Below are 21,015 nucleotides of genomic sequence, written 5' to 3'. Positions count from 1 at the left end.
GTGGGTTTGTCTTTAGTATAGACTGTGTACATACTCCACGAACTGAGCATTTGAGCTTGTTCCAGAATCTGGGATGAGCCTATGTTGTGAAAACTGAAACGCTCAAAATAGCACATGCATGTGAATGGACACAGCGTGCTAAAATTAAATTAACCCAGGAGTTCTCAAACTGGGGGTCGAGACCCCTCAGTGGGTTACGAGGTTATTACTGGGGGTCGTGAGCTGTCAGCCTCTGCCTCAAACCCTGCTTTGCCTCCAGTATTTATAATAGAGTTATAAATTAAAAATACTTTTTTATATATTTAAGGGGGGTTACACTCAGTGGTTCGCTGTGTGAAAGGGGTCTCCAGTACAAAAGTTTGAGAACCACTGAATTAACCCCTCTGGAGCCTTGGGGAATGCAGAGGAGGGGAGGCGTCTCCCTTGGTAGGGCTGGGAAGGAGGTAGGTGGTGTAGGATATTGCTCTTCTCATGTGATCCCTCCCCCATTGCTCTCTCGGCTCTATCGCTGTTAATCTAAAGTGGCTAATTTTGAATGAGGCTACGCTCCCCTGACATGAATCTCCCTATGGCACTGAAATGAAATGTAGACTATAATTTGGCATTTGAGAAGTGAAAGGGATGGCAGCCCTAAGGGAAAAGCTAACAGCTTGGCTCTTTGTGTTAAATAGCTGTCTGCAAGCCTCAAATTGCTGAATGAGCTTTAGGGTAGGGTAGGGAAGGCTGTGCCTCCCCAAACAGCTTGGCCCTGCCCCCTATCCAACCCCCATGAACTTCTTGCCCCCCAAGACACCCCCAACCCGCACCCCAGGACCCCACCCCCCCACTAACCCCCCCTGCTCCCTGTCCCCTGACTGCCCCAACCCCTATCCGCCTCCGAGTCCTGACAGACCCCGGGAACGTCCACGATCCAACCCCCTGTTCCCCGTCCCCTGACCGCCCCCCAACCTCTGCTCCCTCCCTGTCCCCTGACTGTCGGCAGGACTCCCTGCCCCTTATCCAATGGCCCCGGTCCCCTTACCATGCTGCTTACCCCCACTTCCCCCCTCTCCTGGCGCCTCAGTGCGCGGCATTCAGGAGCGGCCCTGGACAGTGCTGCAGCAGCCTGGCTCCACGGGACCTGAGCTCCGGCCACTTGGCCCGCAGCTCGCAGCCTCGACCCCTTACCACGCGGCTTTAGCTCTGTCCAGGGCCACTCCTGGACACCGCGCGCTGAGGTGCCGGGGATGGGGGAAGGCAGAGGTGGGGGGGGGGAGAGTCCGACATTCTCATGGGGACCCCTGTGGGGCCTGGGGCAAATTGCCCCACTTGCTCTCCCCCTGGGCGGCCCTGTATTAACCCCTCCACACTACCGCCTTTGTGGAGAGCGCGTGGGGCCTGGCCTGGCTCTCCTTGGCCAGCTGCGTCGCTTACCCCGGTGCCAGGCCAACGTAATACCCCCCATTCCCACCCAGCACTGCTTTACCCCATGGTGCAGGCCAGCAACACAAAGGAAACGGCCGGTGGGGGCCGGGGCCATCAAGCCTGATTCCCGTTTCCCTGGCACCATGCCTACCCTGACATATCCCTCCGTGGAACCGGCCGACTCCCACCGGGGCAGGGACTGTGAGATCAACCCCACTGGTTCCAAGAGGGTCTGGCTGGCTCTGTGTGATCCACGACGACACAGGGCCAGGATGTCCTGTAAGAGAGTTTTTGGGTGGACCCAGGCAACCCAGAGTAGCCTCTCTAGGGTGCACGACCTCCCACATGGGGCAGGCGATGGGCAGGGCCTGGGGGAAGAAGGGGCCCTGTGTGGGGTTGCCTAATGACCCGGTTCCACCTCTCTGGCCCACACACCCGCAGTAACCACCAAGGGTCTCTCTAGGCCTTGATCGCAGGGGAGTTAACACAGGCTGGCAGCCATGTCTGAAATCCCTGGCATGGTCTGGACACCTTGTGTTTTAATCCATGGCCAAGGAGGACCCTAGTGTGCCCCAGCTGGACCCACCTCCCCTAACGGAGGGTCTGCGCCGTGAAGCTGCTTGACGTGGTTCTAACATGGCTGTTCCCCGAGACGAACCTGGGCTGTGACAGGCTTGGGCCAGAGCCGTGCTTGCATGCTTCTGGAGACGTTAGTTCAGCCCCCGCTTGGCAGCGTGAGGCCTTTCGGCTTCAGCACATCTGGCCTCTCCGAGCGCTGGACAGCTGGCTCAGGAAGATGTCAAGGCTCGCAGCATTTCCAGTCCCTGGCTGAGCTGTCAGTGTGTGCAGAATCCATGCGCTGAGGTGACCCAGATGATGGGATTTATTGCATCCTCAGCAAGTTCGCAGATGACACTAAGCTGAGAGAAGAGGTAGATATGCCGAAGGGTGGGGATAGGGTACAGAGTGACCTAGACAAATCAGAGGATTGGGCCAAAAGAAATCTGATGAGATTCAAGACGGATGAGTACAGAGTCCTGCACTTAGGACGGAAGAATCCCATGCCCAGCTACAGGCTGGAGACCAACTGGCTAAGCAGCAGTTTTGCAAAAAAGGACCTGGGGATTACAGTAGACAAGAAGCTGAATATGAGTCAGCAGTGCGCCCTTGTTGCCAAGAAGGCCACCGGTATATTGGGCTGTATTAGTAGGAGCATTGCCAGCAGATCGAGGGAAGTGATTATTCCCCTCTATTTGGCACTGGTGAGGCCACACATGGAGTATTGTGTCCAGTTTTGGTCCCCTCACTACAGAAGGGATGTGGATAAATTGGAAAGAGTCCAGCGGAGGGAAATGAAAATGAGTAGGGGGCTGGGGCACATGACTTGAGAGGAAAGACTGAGGAAACAGGGGTTACTTAGATTGCAGAAGAGAAGAGTGAGGCGGGATTTGATAGCTGCTTCAACTACCTGAAAGGGGGTTCCAAAGAGGATGGATCTAGACTGTTCTCAGTGGTGGCAGATGACAGAACAGGGAGAAATGGTCTCAAGTTGCAGTGGGGGAGGTTTAGGTTGGATATTAGAAAAAAAATTTTCACTAGGAGGGTGGTGAAGCGCTGGAATGGGTTACCTGGGGAGATGGTGGAATCTCCTTCCTTAGAGGTTTTTAAGGTCAGGCTGGGATGATTTAGTTGCGGTTGGTCCTGCTTTGAGCAGGGGGTTGGACTAGATACCTCCTGAGGTCCCTTCCAACCCTGATATTCTATGATTCTATAACCCACAAGTATCAGAGGGGTAGCCGTGTTAGTCTGGATCTGTAAAAGCAGCAAAGAGTCCTGTGGCACCTTATAGACTAACAGAGGTTTTGGAGCATGAGCTTTCGTGGGTGAATATGTGGGTGAATATAACCCACATATTCCCCCCAGCCCTGCAGAGCCAGGGCAAAAACCCTGCTCTTTCAGCTCCAAACCTGGAGGCATCTACTGCATGAGCTACCGGAGAGCTCAATCCATTGGCAGCAGCAGTAAGTGCTTTATCCTTTCTGTGGACCAGCCACTAATGTGCACCATCACGTATGGATAGCCACACATGTCCAAGTGCATGCTGGGTAATGGAGCAGGAGCTAGTGGAGGCTGACCGCAGCTGTGGGTCAGGGTTACACAGAGTTACTCCAGTGGCTACAGTTACAGGGCAGAGATGGGGGTGACAGGGAGTTTCTGGTCCCATGTTGTCTGTGTCCCTCACCCCCACCACGTGCAGTCTCTCACCTGCCTGTTCTGTTTCCCCAGCAGCGAGAGGATGGAGAACAAGGCCATGTACCTGCACACCTTCAGCGAGCGGGAGAACGGCTCCATCTTTGAGGAGTCATTTGATGGAAGGAACCTGTCCAAACTGAACCTCTGTGAGGATGGTAAGTGCTGGGGGAGCCTCGCTGAGCAAGGCTCTTCAGAAAATCTTTGCCCATGGAAAAATGGGCACCACTCCCACACCATGTGGGCATGAGCCCCAACAAGAGCTGATGTTAAACCTCATGGCTGCTTTGGGGTGAGTGGGAGCTCCAGATGCAATGGAACCACTCAGCCGTTTCGCTCAGCGGCCATGTGCACAGAATGGTAGCAGAGAACTCGCCGTGAAACTGTTCCCTGCATCTCAGATTTTTAAGCAGATAGACAAAGGCATGGATGGACCCCTGGGCACTGAACTTGCCCTCACCCCACTAGAGAGATGAGGCACCTAGGCAGGGCAGCTCGGGGGACTCTCGCACTGTTACTGTGTTGTACCTGGGCTGGGGATTTCAGTCCCTAGGGCTGTCAGGCCAGCACTACGCACCGAAATCCACCAACACAAATAATGCAACAGTTTCCGAGGTGACCATCGCTACGTTAAGTCTAGGGATTGCGTTTAGGGGTGCAAGCGGGCGAGGGTGCTATTGAGAACATGAACCCCAGGCCAGATGAAGCGTGGATGTTGGCTGGATGTCAAAAGCCCCAGAGTCCTAACCATATATTCATTGCCTCTGAGATGTTTCTGGTTGGATCGAATTCTAAAAATCCCAGACAAGACAAAGCTCCTAGCATGCGCCTCAAGGGGCTTTCGGGTCCCTGCCCTCAGGAGGTTTCTTCCACTGGGTCCAAAGAGCAGAGGTTCATAGGGATCTGTTCAAACCAGATGATCATGGAGAATCCTAGAACCATAGAAATGTCAGGCTGAAAGGGACCTTGAGAGGTCGTCAAGTTCTGGCCTCTGCACTGAGGCAGGTCCAAATAAACCCAGACCGGCTCTGACAGGTGTTTGCCCAGCCTGCTCTTAAAAATCTCCCATAATGGGGATTTCACAACCTGTCATAACTGTCCTACTCAGATCTGAACCTTAGAGTTCAGAACATGAGAAGCTAGCATGAAACCTCCAAACTTAATTACCAGCTTGGATCTGATATCGCTGCTACCAGCCAGAAAATTCCAGTGTCTGGCTCACTCTGGTCTCCCCAAAACCTTCCCTGGGGAACCCCCAAGACTCAGATGTCCTGAGTCTCACCACAAAGGGAAATAACCAACTTCCCTTCTCCCTCTTCCCCTCCAGGTGTTCCCTCCCAGGGTTCCTGGAGAGATATACAGATTCAAGCTCCGTGAATCTAAACAAAGGGATTCCACCCTCTCCTGCTTCAAGTCCTTGAAACACAAGTACCGAGAGATCAAATCTCTCTTCCCCCTCACCCAGAGGGTATGCAAAGTCAGGCTTAGTAAATCTAACATAAAGAGATTTTCCCCCTCCCTTCGTTTCTTAGCCTTAACCAGTGAAAAACACTTAAACAGGTCTTAAAAAGAAAGCTTTATTTAAAAAGAAAGAAAAAGACATAAAATGGTCTCTGTATCAAGGTGACAATATACAGGGTCAATTGCTTAAAAGAAAAAATGAATAAACAGCCTTATCCAAAAAGAATACAATTTAACACATTCCAGCAACTACACACATGTAAATACAAAAAAAAAAAACAATATAAACCTATTGTCTTACTATCCTTGTACTTATAACTTGGAAACAGAAGATTAGAAAGCCTGGAGATAGAAAGATCACTCTCAGAGCTGAGAGGGTCACCAAACCAAGACAAAGAACAAAGAACAAAGAACTCACACCCAAACTTCCCTCCACCCAGATTTGAAAAAGTCTTGTTTCCTGATTGGTCCTCTGGTCAGGTGTTTGGTTCCCTTTGTTAACCCTTTACAGGTAAAAGAACATTAACCCTTAGCTATCTGTTTATGATACAACCTCCCTTCGACGCCTGTTCCAGAGCTTAACTCCCAAGAGAGGTGGCAAGTGTTTCCTAATATCGAACCTGACTCTCCCTTGCTGCAGATAACGCCCATTACTGCTTGTCCTACCTTCGATGGCCAAGGAGAATGGTTGATCCCCATCCTCTCTATAACAGCCAGAACATATGTGAAGACTGTTATCGGGTCTTCTTTTCTCAAGACTGCACATGTCCAGTTTTTGTTAACCTTTCCTCCAAGGTCAGGTTTTCTAAACCATTATCCTTTTAGTTGCTCTCCTCTGGACTCTTCCCAATTTGTCCACTTCTTCCTTGAAGGGCGGTGCCCAGAACAGGAGACAGAACTGCAGCTGAGGCCTCCCCAGTGCCCAGGGCCGGCTTTAGCAAGTGCGGGTCCCGCTTCGTACTCACCCGGCGGCACTCCGGGTCTTCGGCGGCACTTCGGCAGCGGGTCCTTCACTTGCTCTGGGTCTTCGGCGGCACTCAAGGACCTGCCGCCAAAATGCCACCGAAGACCTGGAGCATCACCGGGTGAGTGAAAATTTAAAAGGTGCCAGCGCAGGTCCCGATTCCGGGGAACCGGGCGAATCAGCCTAAAGCCGGCTGTGCCAGTGTCAAGAAGAGTGGGATGATTACCTCCCCATCTTCCATACGACACTCCTGCCAATACACTCCAAAAGGATATTAGCCTTTTTCGCAACTACACCACAGTGTTGCCTCATGTTCACATTGTGATCCACTGTAACCCTCAGACCCTTGGCAGCGGTACAATCCCCTAGCCAGTTGTTCCCCAGTTTGTAGTGGTGCATTTGATTTTTTTCCTTCCTAAGTGACATATTTTGCACTGATCCTTGTTGAATTGCCTCTTGTTGATTTCAGACCCATTTTCCGATGTCTCAAGGTCGTTTTGAAGTCTAACCCTGTCCTCCAAAGTGCTTGCAACTCCTCTCCGCTTGGTGTCGTCCACAGATTTTATGAGCGTACTCTCCACTCCATTATCCACCTCAGTAATGAAAATACTGAATAGCACCCAACCCAGGGAATATGTAGTTATGGGAGAATCCTCCCTGAGGGGCTGACAGGTCCCTCCTGAACACCCAGCATCAGGCCAGGCAGTGTCCTGACGTCCTGCAGCCCAAGCGGTGCCTTGGCCAGACATGTGAAGCCTGGTTCCACGCTCCATTCTGGCTAGCCGCTGCTCTCGGGAACAGGCTGCATTGATTGACTTCACCAGGGTGTGGGCTCCCTGCGGGCCGGCCTCAGGGACCACGTCTTAGAGCTTCGGGTGGGGGATGCTCTCGGGCTTTGGGTTCAGCTTTGGATATTCTAGCATGCCCTGTTAGAGTGGGGCCAGCTGGAGCATGGACGTGGCTGCCAAGAGAGGGTGGGGCGGAAGGGGTGTGGGGCTGGGACTCGCCTCTCCATCCGGCAGCGTTGCCAAATGGGTGTGGAGAGTCCCACTGCTGGAAGAGGAACTCTGGGCCAGTCCTTCAGCTGCAGAGCTTGGGTCTTTCTGCTCACACCCAGGCCTGGCTGTAGCTCCGGCCCTTTGGCCCAGACCTTGCTCGAGCACACGGCTGTTGCCTGCTGCTGCGTGATGAGTTTGTCGCTGACAGCGTCAGTGCACACGCAGGATGCACATGGGGCCAGAGAGTGGGTTGCACGTGCAACTGTCTATCTGGCATTTCCTAACTTGACTTTGCAGCCTAAAGAGCATTCTTTGAATGTAGGTTTTTGTATGTGATTATCAATAATAATGTGTCAAAATGGCAGCTGCTTAATCAGCAGATCTCTTTTCCCCTGAGAGCCTTGCCGAGCCACCATATGACACCTCCAGTGAGGTGTCCCTTCTTGGGCATTAATTGCCCCCTAAATTACAATCCAGAACTTCCGTGCAATCCCATGGACAGCAGAGCAGGTTGCTTAGGTGCAACAGACAGCATCTTGGCCCTGCAAAATGTTTATTACTGGGAATGATGCATGGGAAGGGAAGGACCCAGCTTGACTCTCAGATTCCAGGTGAATCTGCAGAGCTGGAAAAACATCACATACAAGAGCTAGGTATTATTATTTTAACTGACATGCTGATCTGAGCTGATGTGGAGTCAATGAGAGAAAATGAGCACAAGTTAGAGAGAGATTTTAAATGCTAGTTGGTGGAGGAGACTTGTTACTAGGCCATGAGGACTTTCACCCCGACAAATCCAGCCCAGGTGAGACATCAGCGAAAGCTGTTATTCACAACAAACTGGAGTCGGTCAAGAAAGAGTTAAGATTGAGTGTGTGTTTCCATGGAGACCAGCTAACGGCCCAAAATAATATTGCATTGTTTGAAACAAAATTTCTACAGCCCAACCTTAGCAAGTCTGGAAATGGCCAGCGAAAGGATCCATCTGGTTCCCCACTGCCATATAATTCTCCATCACTGACTCCCACCCCACCCAGCCTTCCCAGCCTGAACTCTGGAAAGGAGACAGGAAACCCAGCTGACAATGGGACAGCTAGTTTCCGCCTTGAATGATGGGCCTTTGTGACATGAGTTGGTGGGGGGGGTTCCATCTCTATCTCAGTGGACAAGCATCTGTCTGGGGGGAAAGCCCCACATTTGTGACTGTCACAAATTGGCCCCATGGTGGCAGTGGCAATGGCAGTGGAGATGCCAAGAGCTGAATGGGGCATAGAGAGTCAACATCCTCACTTAACCACTTAAACCACCAATGTGCCCCCCCCCCCGGGGTGTGGTAAAGCTGAGATTCTAGTTAGCTCTGACTGGATACTGATGGATGGGCTGGGGGCTGATAGATCGGCCTCTGACTTCCGTGGTAGCTGAGGGAAAGGTGGTTGGCAGGACAGGCTGTCTTGGTGCAGGACAGGGCAGGACTGGTGGCTTTCCTGCAGGAGGCTCCATTGTTAAGCTTTCCTAGGGGGGTGGAGCTATAGGACTGGCTCCGCCTCTTAGTTCTCCCAAGACCCACCTCCAACTAGAGAAAGTTTGTAAAAGCCTCCTTAAGTGGTGGCTGCCATGGAAGCACATTAAGATTATGTTTGTTGCAGGGGGCAGCTCTGAAGCTTTCACAGCTCTAGACTGGGCGAGCTGGGTGTGGGTTCAGAGAGATCCCTGGGCTGTCCCAGTGCATGACTCATAAAAGCATAAGAGCGGCCATACTGGGTCTGACCAAGGGGTCCATCTAGCCCAGTGTCCTGTCTTCTGACAGTGGCCAATGCCAGGTGCCCCAGAGGGAAAGAACAGAGCAGGGAATCATCTAGTGATCCCACTCATCCAGTTCCAACTTCTGGCAGTTGGAGGCTAGGGACACTCAGATGATGAGATTGCCTCTCTGCACATCCTGGCTAATAGCCATTGATGGACCCATCCTCCATGAACTTATCTAGTTCTTTTTTTAACCCTGTTATAGTTTTGGCCTCCACAAGATTCTCCGGCAAGGAGTTCTCCAGGTTGGCTGTGCATTGTGTGAAGAAATACTGCCTTTTGTTTTTTTTAACCTATTTCCTATTAATTTCATTGGATGATCCCTAGTTCTTGTGTTATGTGAAGAAGTAACTAATATTTCCTTATTCACTTTCTCTAGACCAGTCAAGATTTTGGAGATCTCTATCATATCTCCTCTTAGTCGTCTCTTTTACGAGCTGAAAAGTCTCAATCTTTTTAACCTCTCCTCATACAGAAGCTGTTCCATACCCCTAATCATTTTTCTTGCCCTTTTCTGAACCTTTTCCAATTCCAACATGATTATTTTCTGTCCTATTTTCTATCCCTTTCTTAATGATTCCCAACATTCTGTTTGCTTTTGTGACTGCTGCTGCGCATTGAGTGGATGTTTCCAGAGAACTATCCATAATGACTCCAAGATCTCTTTCTTGAGTGGTAACAGCTAATTTAGCCCCCATCACTTTATACGTATAGTTGGGATTATGTTTTCCAATGTGCATCACTTTGCATTTATCAACATTGAATTTCATCTGCCATTTTGTTGCCCTGTTGCACAGTTTAGTGAGATCCCTTTGCAACTCTTCACAATCTGCTTTGGACTTAATCAGCTTGAGTAGGTTTTGTACATCTGCAAATTTTCCCACCTCACTGGTTACCTCTTTTTCCAGATCACTGATGGATGTGTTGAATAGGACTGGTCCCAGAACAGACCCTTCAGGGACACCACTATCTACCTCTCTCCATTCTGAAAACTGACCATTTACTCCTACCCTTTGTTTTCTATGGTTCAGCCAGTTACTGATCCATGAGAGGACCCTTCCTCTTATCCCATGACAGCTTACTTTTCTTAAGAGCCTTTGCTGAGGCACTTTGTCAAAGGATTTCTGCAAGGTCCCCGTTTGCATGGGGCGTTGTTTGTGGTTGCCCAGGGCACTGCTCTGTGTGTGTGTGTGTGTGTGTGTGTGTGTGTGTGTGTGTGTGTGTGTGTGTGTGTGTGTGTGTGTGTGTGTGTGTGTGTAAGCAGAACTGCTCAGATGTGTGTGTCAGCCTCTGTACCAGGGACAGCTTAAGCATTGGGCACCCCGAAGCAGAGGGTCTTTTTTAACTGTCAGCCCCATTTGTCACACTGCATGTTAGTGGCAGATCTGAGCCCAGTCACACAGCTCCCTATGCCAGGCTCTAACCATTAGGCCGTGCGCTACTCCCAGAGCTTATCATTAATCTGTTGTCTCTAGACAATAGACACCATCAGCATGATATTCCTCGCACCCAAAGGGAGCTTGGACTAGAATTCTTATCCTTCTGTGACTGGCACTCAGGCCCTTGGCAGTAGTAGGTCTTGCGTCCTGGGTTTGGCCCAGCCACCAGGGGGCACCCTCACTCATGCACACACTTGCAAGAGTGGTGAAAATGTAACACAGCAAACTGCTCTGCAGGGTGTAGAATTCCCTGTGTCTTGAGCCGGGCGTCTTCCAAAGGAGTGTTTCTGGCCTAGTAGCCCTGCCTGCCAGCAACACGTACTCCAGTGTCTGACCCAGCACACCCAGTGCAATCCCCCCAGGTCCCAATAAACCTGGTCAGCCTGGAGAATGGTTCTTCTGGCATTGCTGTGATCACTGCGCCTCTGCCAGCCTTGGCACCATGCACTGGTCTGCCCAGGCAAATGCTGATCTCCCAGGAGCTCCTTGGGGAGTTATTACAGCCAGCCATACATTTAGCCCCAGGTGCACGGAATTGGGTTGCACATTGATTGCCAACAGCTCTGCACTCTACAGGCTAGATGGCTGGGATGGTGATCTTATAAACTGCCACTGGCACTTTATCAACCCATCATGAGGCCTGTGTGGTCTGGGGTGAGCGCACAGATCTGGGAGGCAGAGCTATTACCACAGACTTGCACGGAAAAGTTGTAGCTACAATGAGGTGGCAACATCCAGCAGAGGCTGCCTGGGTAACGTGTGGGGTGCTGTTCCAGGGGGCAGGATTGGAAGATCCTGCTCTTTACTGATTGCAGAGGCATGTCATTTCCAGTGCTCCAAGAGTCCCGCTGGTTGGGCTACGTTGCATTGGAACATAGGGATTTGGGGTGACCTCGAATGGACAGAAGACGCCAATCTGTCTGAGAAGGTTTGTTTGAATGTTTGTACTGAGCTGAGGGCTTAATTTTTGTGTGGCTATTACAACAGGAGATCTGATGCCAGTGTGTTGTGGAGTTGTGATCTTCCCCTCCCACTCTCTGTTAGAAACACCCAAAGAATGTTTTTTCTGATTATTCCTGGTTTGACTCGTGGAATTTCCCTTTCTTTCTTCCCCCTTCCTCATTGACGTGCAAAACTTCAACCAAACCCTCAGATCTTCCCGCATTCCTTTGACCTGCCTTCTCTAACATAACCCTAGAGCAACATGTGTCTGTCTGCCTGGGAGTAAAATCCAAAGCAAGACTCTCTCCTGCACGTGCTTCTCCCCTTGGGGAGAGGAGGAGAGAACGAACATGGGCCAGATGTTCGTCATCGTCTTCTTCCTCTCGGGCAGCCTTAGAAAAGCAGCAGGCTGGGATTCTAATTGAATCTTGCGATTCCAAAGACCCGGCATTGTGCCACCACTGCAAGCCTGACGGGGGCAGGTTGTCCACGATGTGTCGCGTGGTTTGCTCCTCGCCGCAGTCCCAAGGTGGCGATTTTGATGAGTTTCCATTTGTGGTGGAGAGATCCGCGCCTTCCACGCATTGTCTGACTGTGGTTGAGTGCAATCCGCTGCCTGCGGGCAAGGCAGAATCCCGGGGCTTCTTCCGTTGGCGCTTCAGTCGGGCTTGGGCCATGGCAAGCGGCCCCCGATTTGAGCCAGCGAGTGCTGGCGTCCTTGCCATTGGCCTGTAGTACTGATGTTAGTTACTCTCCTTAATGTGGGACTGGAAGGCACCCAGATACCAAGGTGATGAGTGTGGGATAAGTACCTACACAGGCCAGAATAACACCAATATTAACTCTTATTGGACATGTTTCATTGATAGATTTCCAGGCTCTCTGCAAAGGAGAACAGTGGCTGTAATCCACACGGCACACGCAGGAGAAATTAAGGTGCACAGAGCGGAGGGACTTGCCCAAAACACACAGCAGGTCCGTCACGGTGCGAGGACTCACCCCTGCGGCGCTTCCTGCTGGTGTCCTAGGAATTAGCTCTTTTTCCAGCTCCGGGGCGCCCTCTGCAGGCCGGTGTCCCACTTGCCTCTGGTCTCCGTGTCCCTCCCAGACCCCGGTGCCCCTCTCACGCCAGGATGCTGCCCCTTGGCACTACCCCCACAGATCTGGGTCTCCCCACTCAGGGAAACCCCCAACCCCCTAGCCCCAGCTTGCCTCAGTCTTTGGCTACTGCCAGTCACCATCGAGCCCCTGTTCAGTGGGGCGGACGACACTGTAAGTGCCACTCATCATCGGCCAGGAGGGTTTGGCCCTGCTGCCTCTGTCTACCCTTGGGATGCCCCTCTGCAACGCCAGTACCTTTTTCTGGCCTTTAACAAGGCCTGCAGCCTGGGGAGTTTCCAGGCCGGAGCTCCCCAGCTCCTCTGACCTTCCCCCAGCCCTGCTCCAGTCTTGGTACCCTCTCAGCTTCCAGGCAGCCAGGCCCTTCCCTCTCTACCACTAGTAAGAGACTCTGTCTCTGGCTTCTGGCCCCAGCCCTCTTATAAGGGCCAGCTGGGCCCTCATGAAGCCAGCCTCAGTCTGATTGGGGGGTGGCCCCCATCTGAGGCTGCTTTCCCCAGTCAGCCCCACTCTTCCTTCCCTGCCACAGCCCTCTCCCTGGGCTGTTTCAAGCCTTTTAAGGCAGGGGCGGGTGCCCAGCCTGCTACAAGGTCAGTAAACAGACCCCAGGTGTCCTGACTCGCAGTCCAGTGCTCTGTCCTGTAGACCATGCTTTCTTCTGTACCGTACTTCAAAGGGAACTGAGACCGGCGTGGTTCCTAGAGGGGACTGGCTCCTTCGCGCCGGTGGGGTGGCAGCTCTGGGCGTCTATCGCAGCAGTTTTAGTTAGCCTGGGCTGCTGGCAGGCAAACTTAGTAAAGGAGGCAGAAAGATTTGGGACGGATGCCTCAGGGCATTTCCTAATGGAAGCGCTGCCACCACCCAGGGTGATCCGGCTTGTAAAGCTGAGCTATTTGGGGGAGACACACCTGCAGCTGAAGCCGTACGATCTTTCTGCTGCTAAAAAGGCAGATGGGCCAAATTCTGCGCTCCGGGGGCTAGCAAAGTTCCCAGAGACTTCGTGGCTCAGGTCCTGTAGCTCCTCCATGCTTGCCTGGCTCAGCCCAGGTCCCGGGAGGAGGGACTCTGGAGAGGAAGTCTTGTCTAGTGGATAAGACACTCAGAAGCTCTGAGCTGAATTCCTAGCTGTGCCACAGACTCCTGCAAGATTACTGCGCTGTAGGAGTAGGACTGTGCCCTCGGTCTCTCTATAAATTACTTCTGGTGGATACTTCTTCACCTCCGAGGGGGGTTGTGAGACTACCGCCACGAATCCTAGGGAGCTGCTTGGACGGCATGAGGGTGGATGTTATGTTGGGCACTGCACAGACACAAAGGCAAAGTTCCTGCCCCACAGCGACCGCAAGCAGAGACGTCGCACAGGGCTGGGGGGGCCTCTGGGTGCCAAACAGGGCTGTGGCGTTAATACTCTTGGGAGCTCGAGTCTGCCTGCCAGGTTTTGTTGAAGATTGGTTGTATCAGTCGAAGCTGAGTACTGTTGACTTGAATATAGCCAGCCAGCTGCTAGCCCCATGGGCTCCACATTCTGAGTCCTTCTGCGGCACTGGACATGCCAGGGCCCTGTGAAGGAGCGCTCCACCCCTTAAGGGGCGGGCTGGGTGTAATCCAGGCTGTTGGAACAGGGCGCTGAGCTGAGGTGGGAGCAGGTCTGGCTGAGAGGCCGAGGGAGGGGCTGTGACGTCACCGAGCCTACAGGGGGTGATGCGCTCACTCTCTGGCTCCTGGATTCTAGCCTGCCCAGACTCAGAGACTTTGCATGAGCTTGGGACTCTGGAGGATGCTGTGGCGAGAACCTTATGGGCGGCCTGTTGTGCTTTCTCCTTCCCTGAGACCTGCTTCCAGGCGACAGACTGGTTTGGATTAATTTGTTCCGGCTTTCCCCCTGCCCAGATCCTTAATAGGGAACGTTTTGACTCCCCAACTGGGTAAAAGTAAGGGTGGGGGTCACCTGCAGTTCCACACCTGGACACCAGGGGGCGGGCAGGACTGTGCACACCTTTACAGTCTCCAATGTCTTTACAAACACAAACTGAACCGCGTGCTCGCGCGCACACACACACACACACATCCTTTGACATATTTCTTTTCAGATTTATTGCTAAAGTTGAAGGGTCTGTCTACACTGCAATTAAAAGCCCATGCTTGGCCCATGCCAGCTGAATCGGGTTTATGGGGCTCGGGCTAAAGGGTGTTTAATTGCCATTTGGGATGGAGTCCAAGCTCCAGGACCCCGCAAGGTGGGAGGGTCTCAGAGCCGGAACATCTATGCTGCAGTTCAACAGCCCCTTAGCCCGAGACCCATGAGACCAGTCAGCTGGCATGGGCCAGCTGCAGGTGTCTAACTGCAGTGCAGACACACCCTGAGAGTTTGTGACAGGCCTGAGGTCACGTAGCTAATTGGTGGGCCAGCTGAGGATACAACCAAGGTGTCCAGCCTACCTGCCTCTTACTCGGACCATCAGCCCCAGCCTGTTCCCACTTCAGCGTATTCCTTCTTCACCTGTTCTCAGATGTGAGTAATTTATAACAAATTAATTCATGGGGGCTTCCTCCTTCAACCTTCGGGCCATGAGGTGGTACGATAATGAGCATCTTGCTGGTTTGAACTGTTGAAATGTCTAAAAATAATAAAATACTGTAACAAATGTGTGGCCCTGTCCGCCATCCTAGCTGTCACTAGGTGCTCAGAACTTCATAGCAGTAGGAGGGATGGAATCTGGCTCCCAAAATGGAGGCCTGAGCCATTGGAGGTAATGGCGCATCTCCGTTAGTTGTTTGCAGAATAAGGCTTATGATACACTTGAGCCCTTCTGATGCCAAAGGCGGTGGCACAAAGGCCTACACCCCAACCTGCTTGTTACAAAGTGAACACTGGAAAATGGGATAGCAGCAGCTCTGGGCAAGGCACAGTGAGGGGGCAGGAGCTGGCTGATCGGGCTGCCCCACTAGGCTGGCTAGATTGCAAAATCCTTTTTGGAGAGGAAGAGGGGGAGGGAGAAATATTTGCTTTTCCCCTTGGTTACTGAGGAGAGCAAACCCTAAGCCCTGGGCTCCTTTTTGGAGGCTGTGAAAGCCCTGCTTGGACAGCTGCAATCCTTTCTCCACTTCGCGAGCAAGCGAGAAGGGAGTGGGTGGTTCGAGGGCTGAGGCCAGCTCCTCGTACGCCCTCTGAGGACCTGATCTAAGTGTTAATGTCAGAAAAATATTGCAGCTATCCTCGTTATGAACCCCCCGGCTCCATCTGTTTGGCCAGTGACAGAATGCCCTGGCCAGCAAATGGGAACCGCATGCTGCTAATGAATTGCAGATTGAGTTATGCAGGAGAGCTGGGGATGCTGCATTTCACGTCTTAATCCCTGCTCAGCATCGCCTCTTAAAACAACGTTTCCTCGAGGGATCCGGCCCCGCCTGCGGTCAGGGAGTGACCTCAGCATTTTATCATTTCATATGCTGGCTGCAGCCCCTCGCAGCTCTACACCCAGCGTAACCCTTTGGAGGCTGCAGTCGTTTGCGTCAGGATCCAAATTGCATGCAGGCTCTGGGGGATGGAGCCTGGCGTATCGCTAGCAGCTCCTCCTCCACACACTCTGTCAAGCCTGGTTTTTAGTGAGTGCTGAGCACCTGCCATTCCCTGTGAAGTCAATGGGAGCTGTGCCTGCTCAGTGCCACTGCAAATCAGACTCTCACTGCTGGACGGAATCAGCACGGCCCAGTAGAGAGGCCAACTGACCGCTTGGGTGCCTGGAGTCTCTTCCCGTCCCTCGCTGTACGGTGCTGCACAGGGCACTCGGATCATTTCACACATGGGGACACAGAGGCTCCCGGAGTTTATGGGCCAGGCTCCCCTACGTGGCCTCTGATGCTGGGTCCCTCGCCAGAGACGCCTTGAGATTGATTGACGGACATGCTGACCATCAGCTGCTCCAGTGGACTTGATTTGCAGTTGTGGGTGCTCTGCAGCTCTGAAAAGTGGGGCTGAAGTGTCTCAAAAGGAGCAGCCCCCAAAAACTGGAGGGATCCGGAGTTAGAGGCCACCTTTGGAAAACAGGAGCCTTGATCTCTTGTGCCTCAGTTTCCCCAGCTGTATAATGGAAATAACATTACTTGATCTACCTTTGTGAAGTGCTTTCAGATAAGGTGCCAAATGCTGTTTCACAGCGATGCTCAGTACTGTATTGTTGTTATAGCCTCCTAGGCAGTCACAGAGGGTATGGCTACACAGCACCGCAACACCTGCGGCTGGCCCATGCCAGCTGACTCAGGCTTGCCCTGCTGTTTCATTGCAGTGTAATCTTCCGGGCTCAGGCTGGAGCCCAGATTCTAGGACCTTGTGAGGTGGGATGGTCTCAGAGCTTGGGGTAGGTCTACATTGCAGTGAAACAGCTGGGCAGCCTGAGCCATGGGAGCCCGAGTCAGTTGGCACAGGCCAGCTGCAAGTTTTTCTTTGCAGTATAGACATAGCCAGAGTTGGAAGTCTGGCAAAGCTAGAAAGGAGATTTAATTTTAAAAGAAGGATTGCTGCATCAAAATTCCAGTGGAACTGAGACATGGGAGACCTGAAGCAATTGAGAATAAGCTCTGTAAGCAGTATCTGCTTCAAATCTGGCTCAAGTAGGTGCTAGCAACCAGCAATAGTTAATATCTGATGGCAGACTTGGTAGCCATCATTAATTGGGCTAGAAGAGAGTCATGGTCTGTCTTTTAATAGGCACAGGGTCAATGTTGGGCCAAAACCTGACATTAATGCAATGTTAAGGATGGGAAAATACAGAATTAACCTTAACTCTGCCCCTTTGTGATTCTGTTTTAGGATATGCTCTTGTTTTATTTCCGTATAAAATATTTGTCAATGAATACAATAAAGGATTGGAAAACAGGCCTTAAAGTGAGAGACTCAACAAGCTCAATCTGTTTAGCTTACCACAGAGACGGTTAAGGGATGACTCGATCACAGTCTGTAAGGACCTACATGGGGAACAAATATTTAATACTGGGCTCTTCAGTCTAGCAGAGAAAGGTCTAACATGATGCAATAGGGAGGAAGTTGAAGCAGGCACATTCAGACTGGAAATAAGGCATCCACTCTTAACAGAGTAATTACCCATTGGAACAATTTCCGAGGGTCGTGGTGGATTCTCCATCACTGGCAATTTTAAAATCAAGACTGGCTGTTTTGCTAATAGAGCCACTCTAGTTCAAACAGGGATTAATTCAGGGAAGTTCTCTGGCCTGTGTTATACTGGAGGTCAGACTAGATGGTACCTTCTTGCTTGGAATCTATGAATCCCTGAGGGTGGGGATAAGACGGACGTATCTCCACCCTTGGTACACATTTGAAGGAATTGGACACTCACTTCTGCTTCCTCCTATCTCTTTTTAGGATATTACATCTGGCTAAGATATAATATCAAACTGGCTGGAGCCCTTTATGCAGCCGAGCCTCTGTTTGCCAGAAGCTGGGAATGGGCAACAGGGGATGGATCACTTGATGATCACCTGTTTGGTTCACTCCCTCTGGGCATCTGGCATTGGCCACTGTTGGCAGACAGGATGCTGGGCTGGATGGACCTTTGGTCTGACCCAGTGTGGCCGTTTTCATGTTCTTATATAAAACACAATCTATTATGGCGCTATAAGTGTAGAGACATCGATAGTGACTCCACAGTTAGGATTGTGCTGTGATTTCCATTCAGGCAGGACTAAAATATAGCAAGGACTCTTCTTATCTGGTCAGCTCTGGCATGGAAGGTGGCAGCTCTTAAAGTCAACAGCGATGCTCTGACATGGGCCTAGGGAGACCACATCCCGGTGAAACCGCCAGGCAAATTAGGGAAGCAGCTGTGGGGAGTCCTCTCACCCCGCTGCAGCCTCAGGGCAGCCTGTACCCCAAACCCCTCATTCCTGGCCCCACCCCAGAGCCTGCATCCCAGCTGGAGCCCCCTCCCACACCTCAAACCCCTCATTCCGAATGTCATGCTCCGTACCTCAGTGGAACCCCCTGCACCCCATGTTGATGCTTGTAAAATGATTGTGTGGTAGCCAGTGCAAAGTTTGTCATGTTGGGTGTCTTCGGAAGGCTCGTGATGCATTGAGCATGGTTGTTATAGTGATGTTATAGTAATTATTACAGTAATGTTATAGGTTATAATTTCATGTATGTAGGTATGAGGCTGAAAAATGTGTCCTCATCGCTTAAAGCAAGCCCATGCGTGAACAGCCTGGGACTGCGGTTCTCACAGCGGAGCAGGGTAAGGCAGGCTCCCAGAGTCGAGGATTGGAAGTGACCTAGCAGATCACTGGTCCAGACAACACCAGGGGAACATCCCAGTGGCGCAGTGAGCAAAGGTGTATGTACGGCTTGTTACTCCAAGTGAAGTTCACAAATGAAGCACTGATATTTGTGATTTGAAGTGAGCCTTAAGTGCAGTGGCTAAGGACAGTCAGGAGGAGCTCACAGTTTTGTTATCTTCTGTTTGCGTATTTTGGGAAAAGGGAAGTAGGAACAGAAAAGCAGGAAGTTAAAGTAGTGAAGCAATTGTGAAGTTAGACTCGCAGGGATCAGCAACCTTGCAGAAGTGTTGTGCCGAGTCTTCATTTATTCACTCTCATTTAAACTTTCGCGTGCCAGTAAGACATTTTAACGTTTTTAGGTCTCTTTCTATAAGTCAATAATATAGAACTAAACTACTGTTGTATGTAAAGTAAATACAGTTTTTAAAATGTTTAACAAGCTTCATTTAAAATTAAATTAAAATGCAGAGCCCCCCGGACCGGTGGCCAGGACCCAAGCAGTGTGAGTGCCACTGAAAATCAGCTCACGTGCCTGCCTTCGGCACACATGCTATAAGTTGCCTACCCCTGAGTTAGAGCTTTCTAGTCGTCAGTCTGCAGAAAAGGAGAGGGAGCAGCAGAGTTTATTGCAACTGAAAGAGACAGCCAGGAGTGAAGCTGCACACAGAAGAAAAAGAGAAAGAGAGGGGAGAAGAGAGCGAGAACACCAACTGGACCTGCCTAGAGAAGCAGAACCAGAACCCCCCAACCCCAACGACTCCCATCACTCCAAAAATCCACAAAGGGGAACACTGATGCCCTGCATACAGTGAAGATGATGATATTGCTGAATATCTGACTACCTTTGAAAGGCAGTGTGTGATACATGAAATCCCTGATGATAAGAGAGTTCCTACCCTGACTGCAAAATTAACAGATAAAGCTTGAAATGTATTCAGTGGAATGCCTATTGAAGATGCTTTAAACGTTTGTCAGTTTAAAGATACTGTTTTGTGAAGTTTTCAGATTACCCCTGAAACATATAGAATTAAATTTAGGAATCTTAAGGGGATATTGGGATGAGTAATGGGGAATATGTAAACAAAATGAAAGATTTGTTGGGAAAATGGGTGAGGGGTAAAGAAGTGGCAAGTTTTGAGGGAATGTTGGATCGTGTTGTTCAAGAGCATTTCCTAAGCGTCTGTAAGGCTGATGTGAAGCAGAGTCCGTGGGACAAAGATGTAAAGTCTGTGGATGAGGCGGCTTTTTTAGCTGATGCCTTTGAACAGAATCAGGCGTCTACAGAGGGCAGGCCAAAGAAAGGGGTTTAAAACTGGTAGAAAGGGAGGATCCCATTTTGCCCCTGGGAGAGAGAAGGGGGTTGGGAGCCTAAACATTCTCTTACCCCAAAACATTCCTCTAACTCTCATCTCAAATCTCCCGTAAAAGCAGAAGAGCCCAAAATGTAATTCCACTGATCACCTGAGGAATAAATGCCCTGTGCTGGGAGGAAGCAGGCAACCTGTAATTCGTGTTTAGTTCTTCTGACTTCAACACAGAACAACCCCCACACACACACCACCCCAAGCAATTGAAACTCATCAAATTGGCTCTGTGAGGTTAGCCTCTGCAGAACCAGATATGGAGCATGTTAAGGTTGTCCAAATTAATGGCAGGGAACACTTGGGGCAGAGGGATACAGGGGCCCACATCTCTCTGGTTAAGCAGAGTGTGGTCCCAAAGGTCAGTATGTTACCTGGCCAAATGGCAGAGATTGTGGGGGTGAGTGAAAGCAGATTCCTTGTACCGCTAGCTGAAATCCATGTGGTGTGGGAAGATTTGGAAAGTGTTTTGACTGTGGGGGTAATGGATCACCTCCTATTCGACCTGCTCCTTGGTAATGATTTTTTCCATGTAGCTCAGGTTAAAGTATTTGCCTGTAGCATAAAGGAGTCTTATGCTGGGACCCCTGAGGGTAAGGTCTCAGGAACTGCTGAGAGAATGCGAGAGAGTCTCCTTGATTCTTAAGTATCAGAGGGGTAGCCGTTAGTCTGGATCTGTAAAAGCAGCAGAGTCCTTAGAGACTAACAGACATATTGGAGCATGAGCTTTTGTGGATGAATACCCACTTCATACCACCCTCATGCAGCTGACAAAGTGGGTATTCACCCCTGAAAGCTCATGGTACAATACATATGTTAGTCTATAAGGTGCCACAGGACTCTCTGCTGCTTTTTCTTGATTCTTCTGCAGCTGGGGGAAGCAGTGTGCTTCCAGGTGGGAGGGCGGTTGAGACCAACTCCTACACTACAGCTGGAGGCAACACCCCACCCCAGAGCCTGCACCCCCAGCTGGGGCCCTCACT

At 51.1% G+C, this 21,015-nt stretch overlaps 1 protein-coding gene across 3 annotated transcripts in view; it reads left to right on the top strand.

Annotated features, from left to right (window-relative positions):
• The window catches only part of SCARA5 (scavenger receptor class A member 5), a 187,153-nt gene that overhangs the window by 11,588 nt on the left and 154,550 nt on the right, over positions 1-21,015 (top strand). For 2 of the 3 annotated variants that reach the window (XM_030555109.1, XM_030555108.1), the window contains one exon: positions 3,694-3,812. In XM_030555109.1, the coding sequence (XP_030410969.1) occupies positions 3,701-3,812 (112 nt within the window). In that variant the 5' untranslated portion in view covers positions 3,694-3,700. Of the gene's footprint in view, positions 1-3,690; positions 3,813-21,015 lie in introns of all 3 variants that reach the window. The other variant, XM_030555107.1, reaches the window with a different exon arrangement.

The sequence above is a fragment of the Gopherus evgoodei genome, chromosome 3 (genome assembly GCF_007399415.2).
Source record: "Gopherus evgoodei ecotype Sinaloan lineage chromosome 3, rGopEvg1_v1.p, whole genome shotgun sequence".
NCBI lineage: Eukaryota > Metazoa > Chordata > Testudines > Testudinidae > Gopherus > Gopherus evgoodei.
The sequence above is the reverse complement of the archived record's forward strand: the minus strand, read 5'-3'. Positions and strand labels throughout refer to the sequence as shown.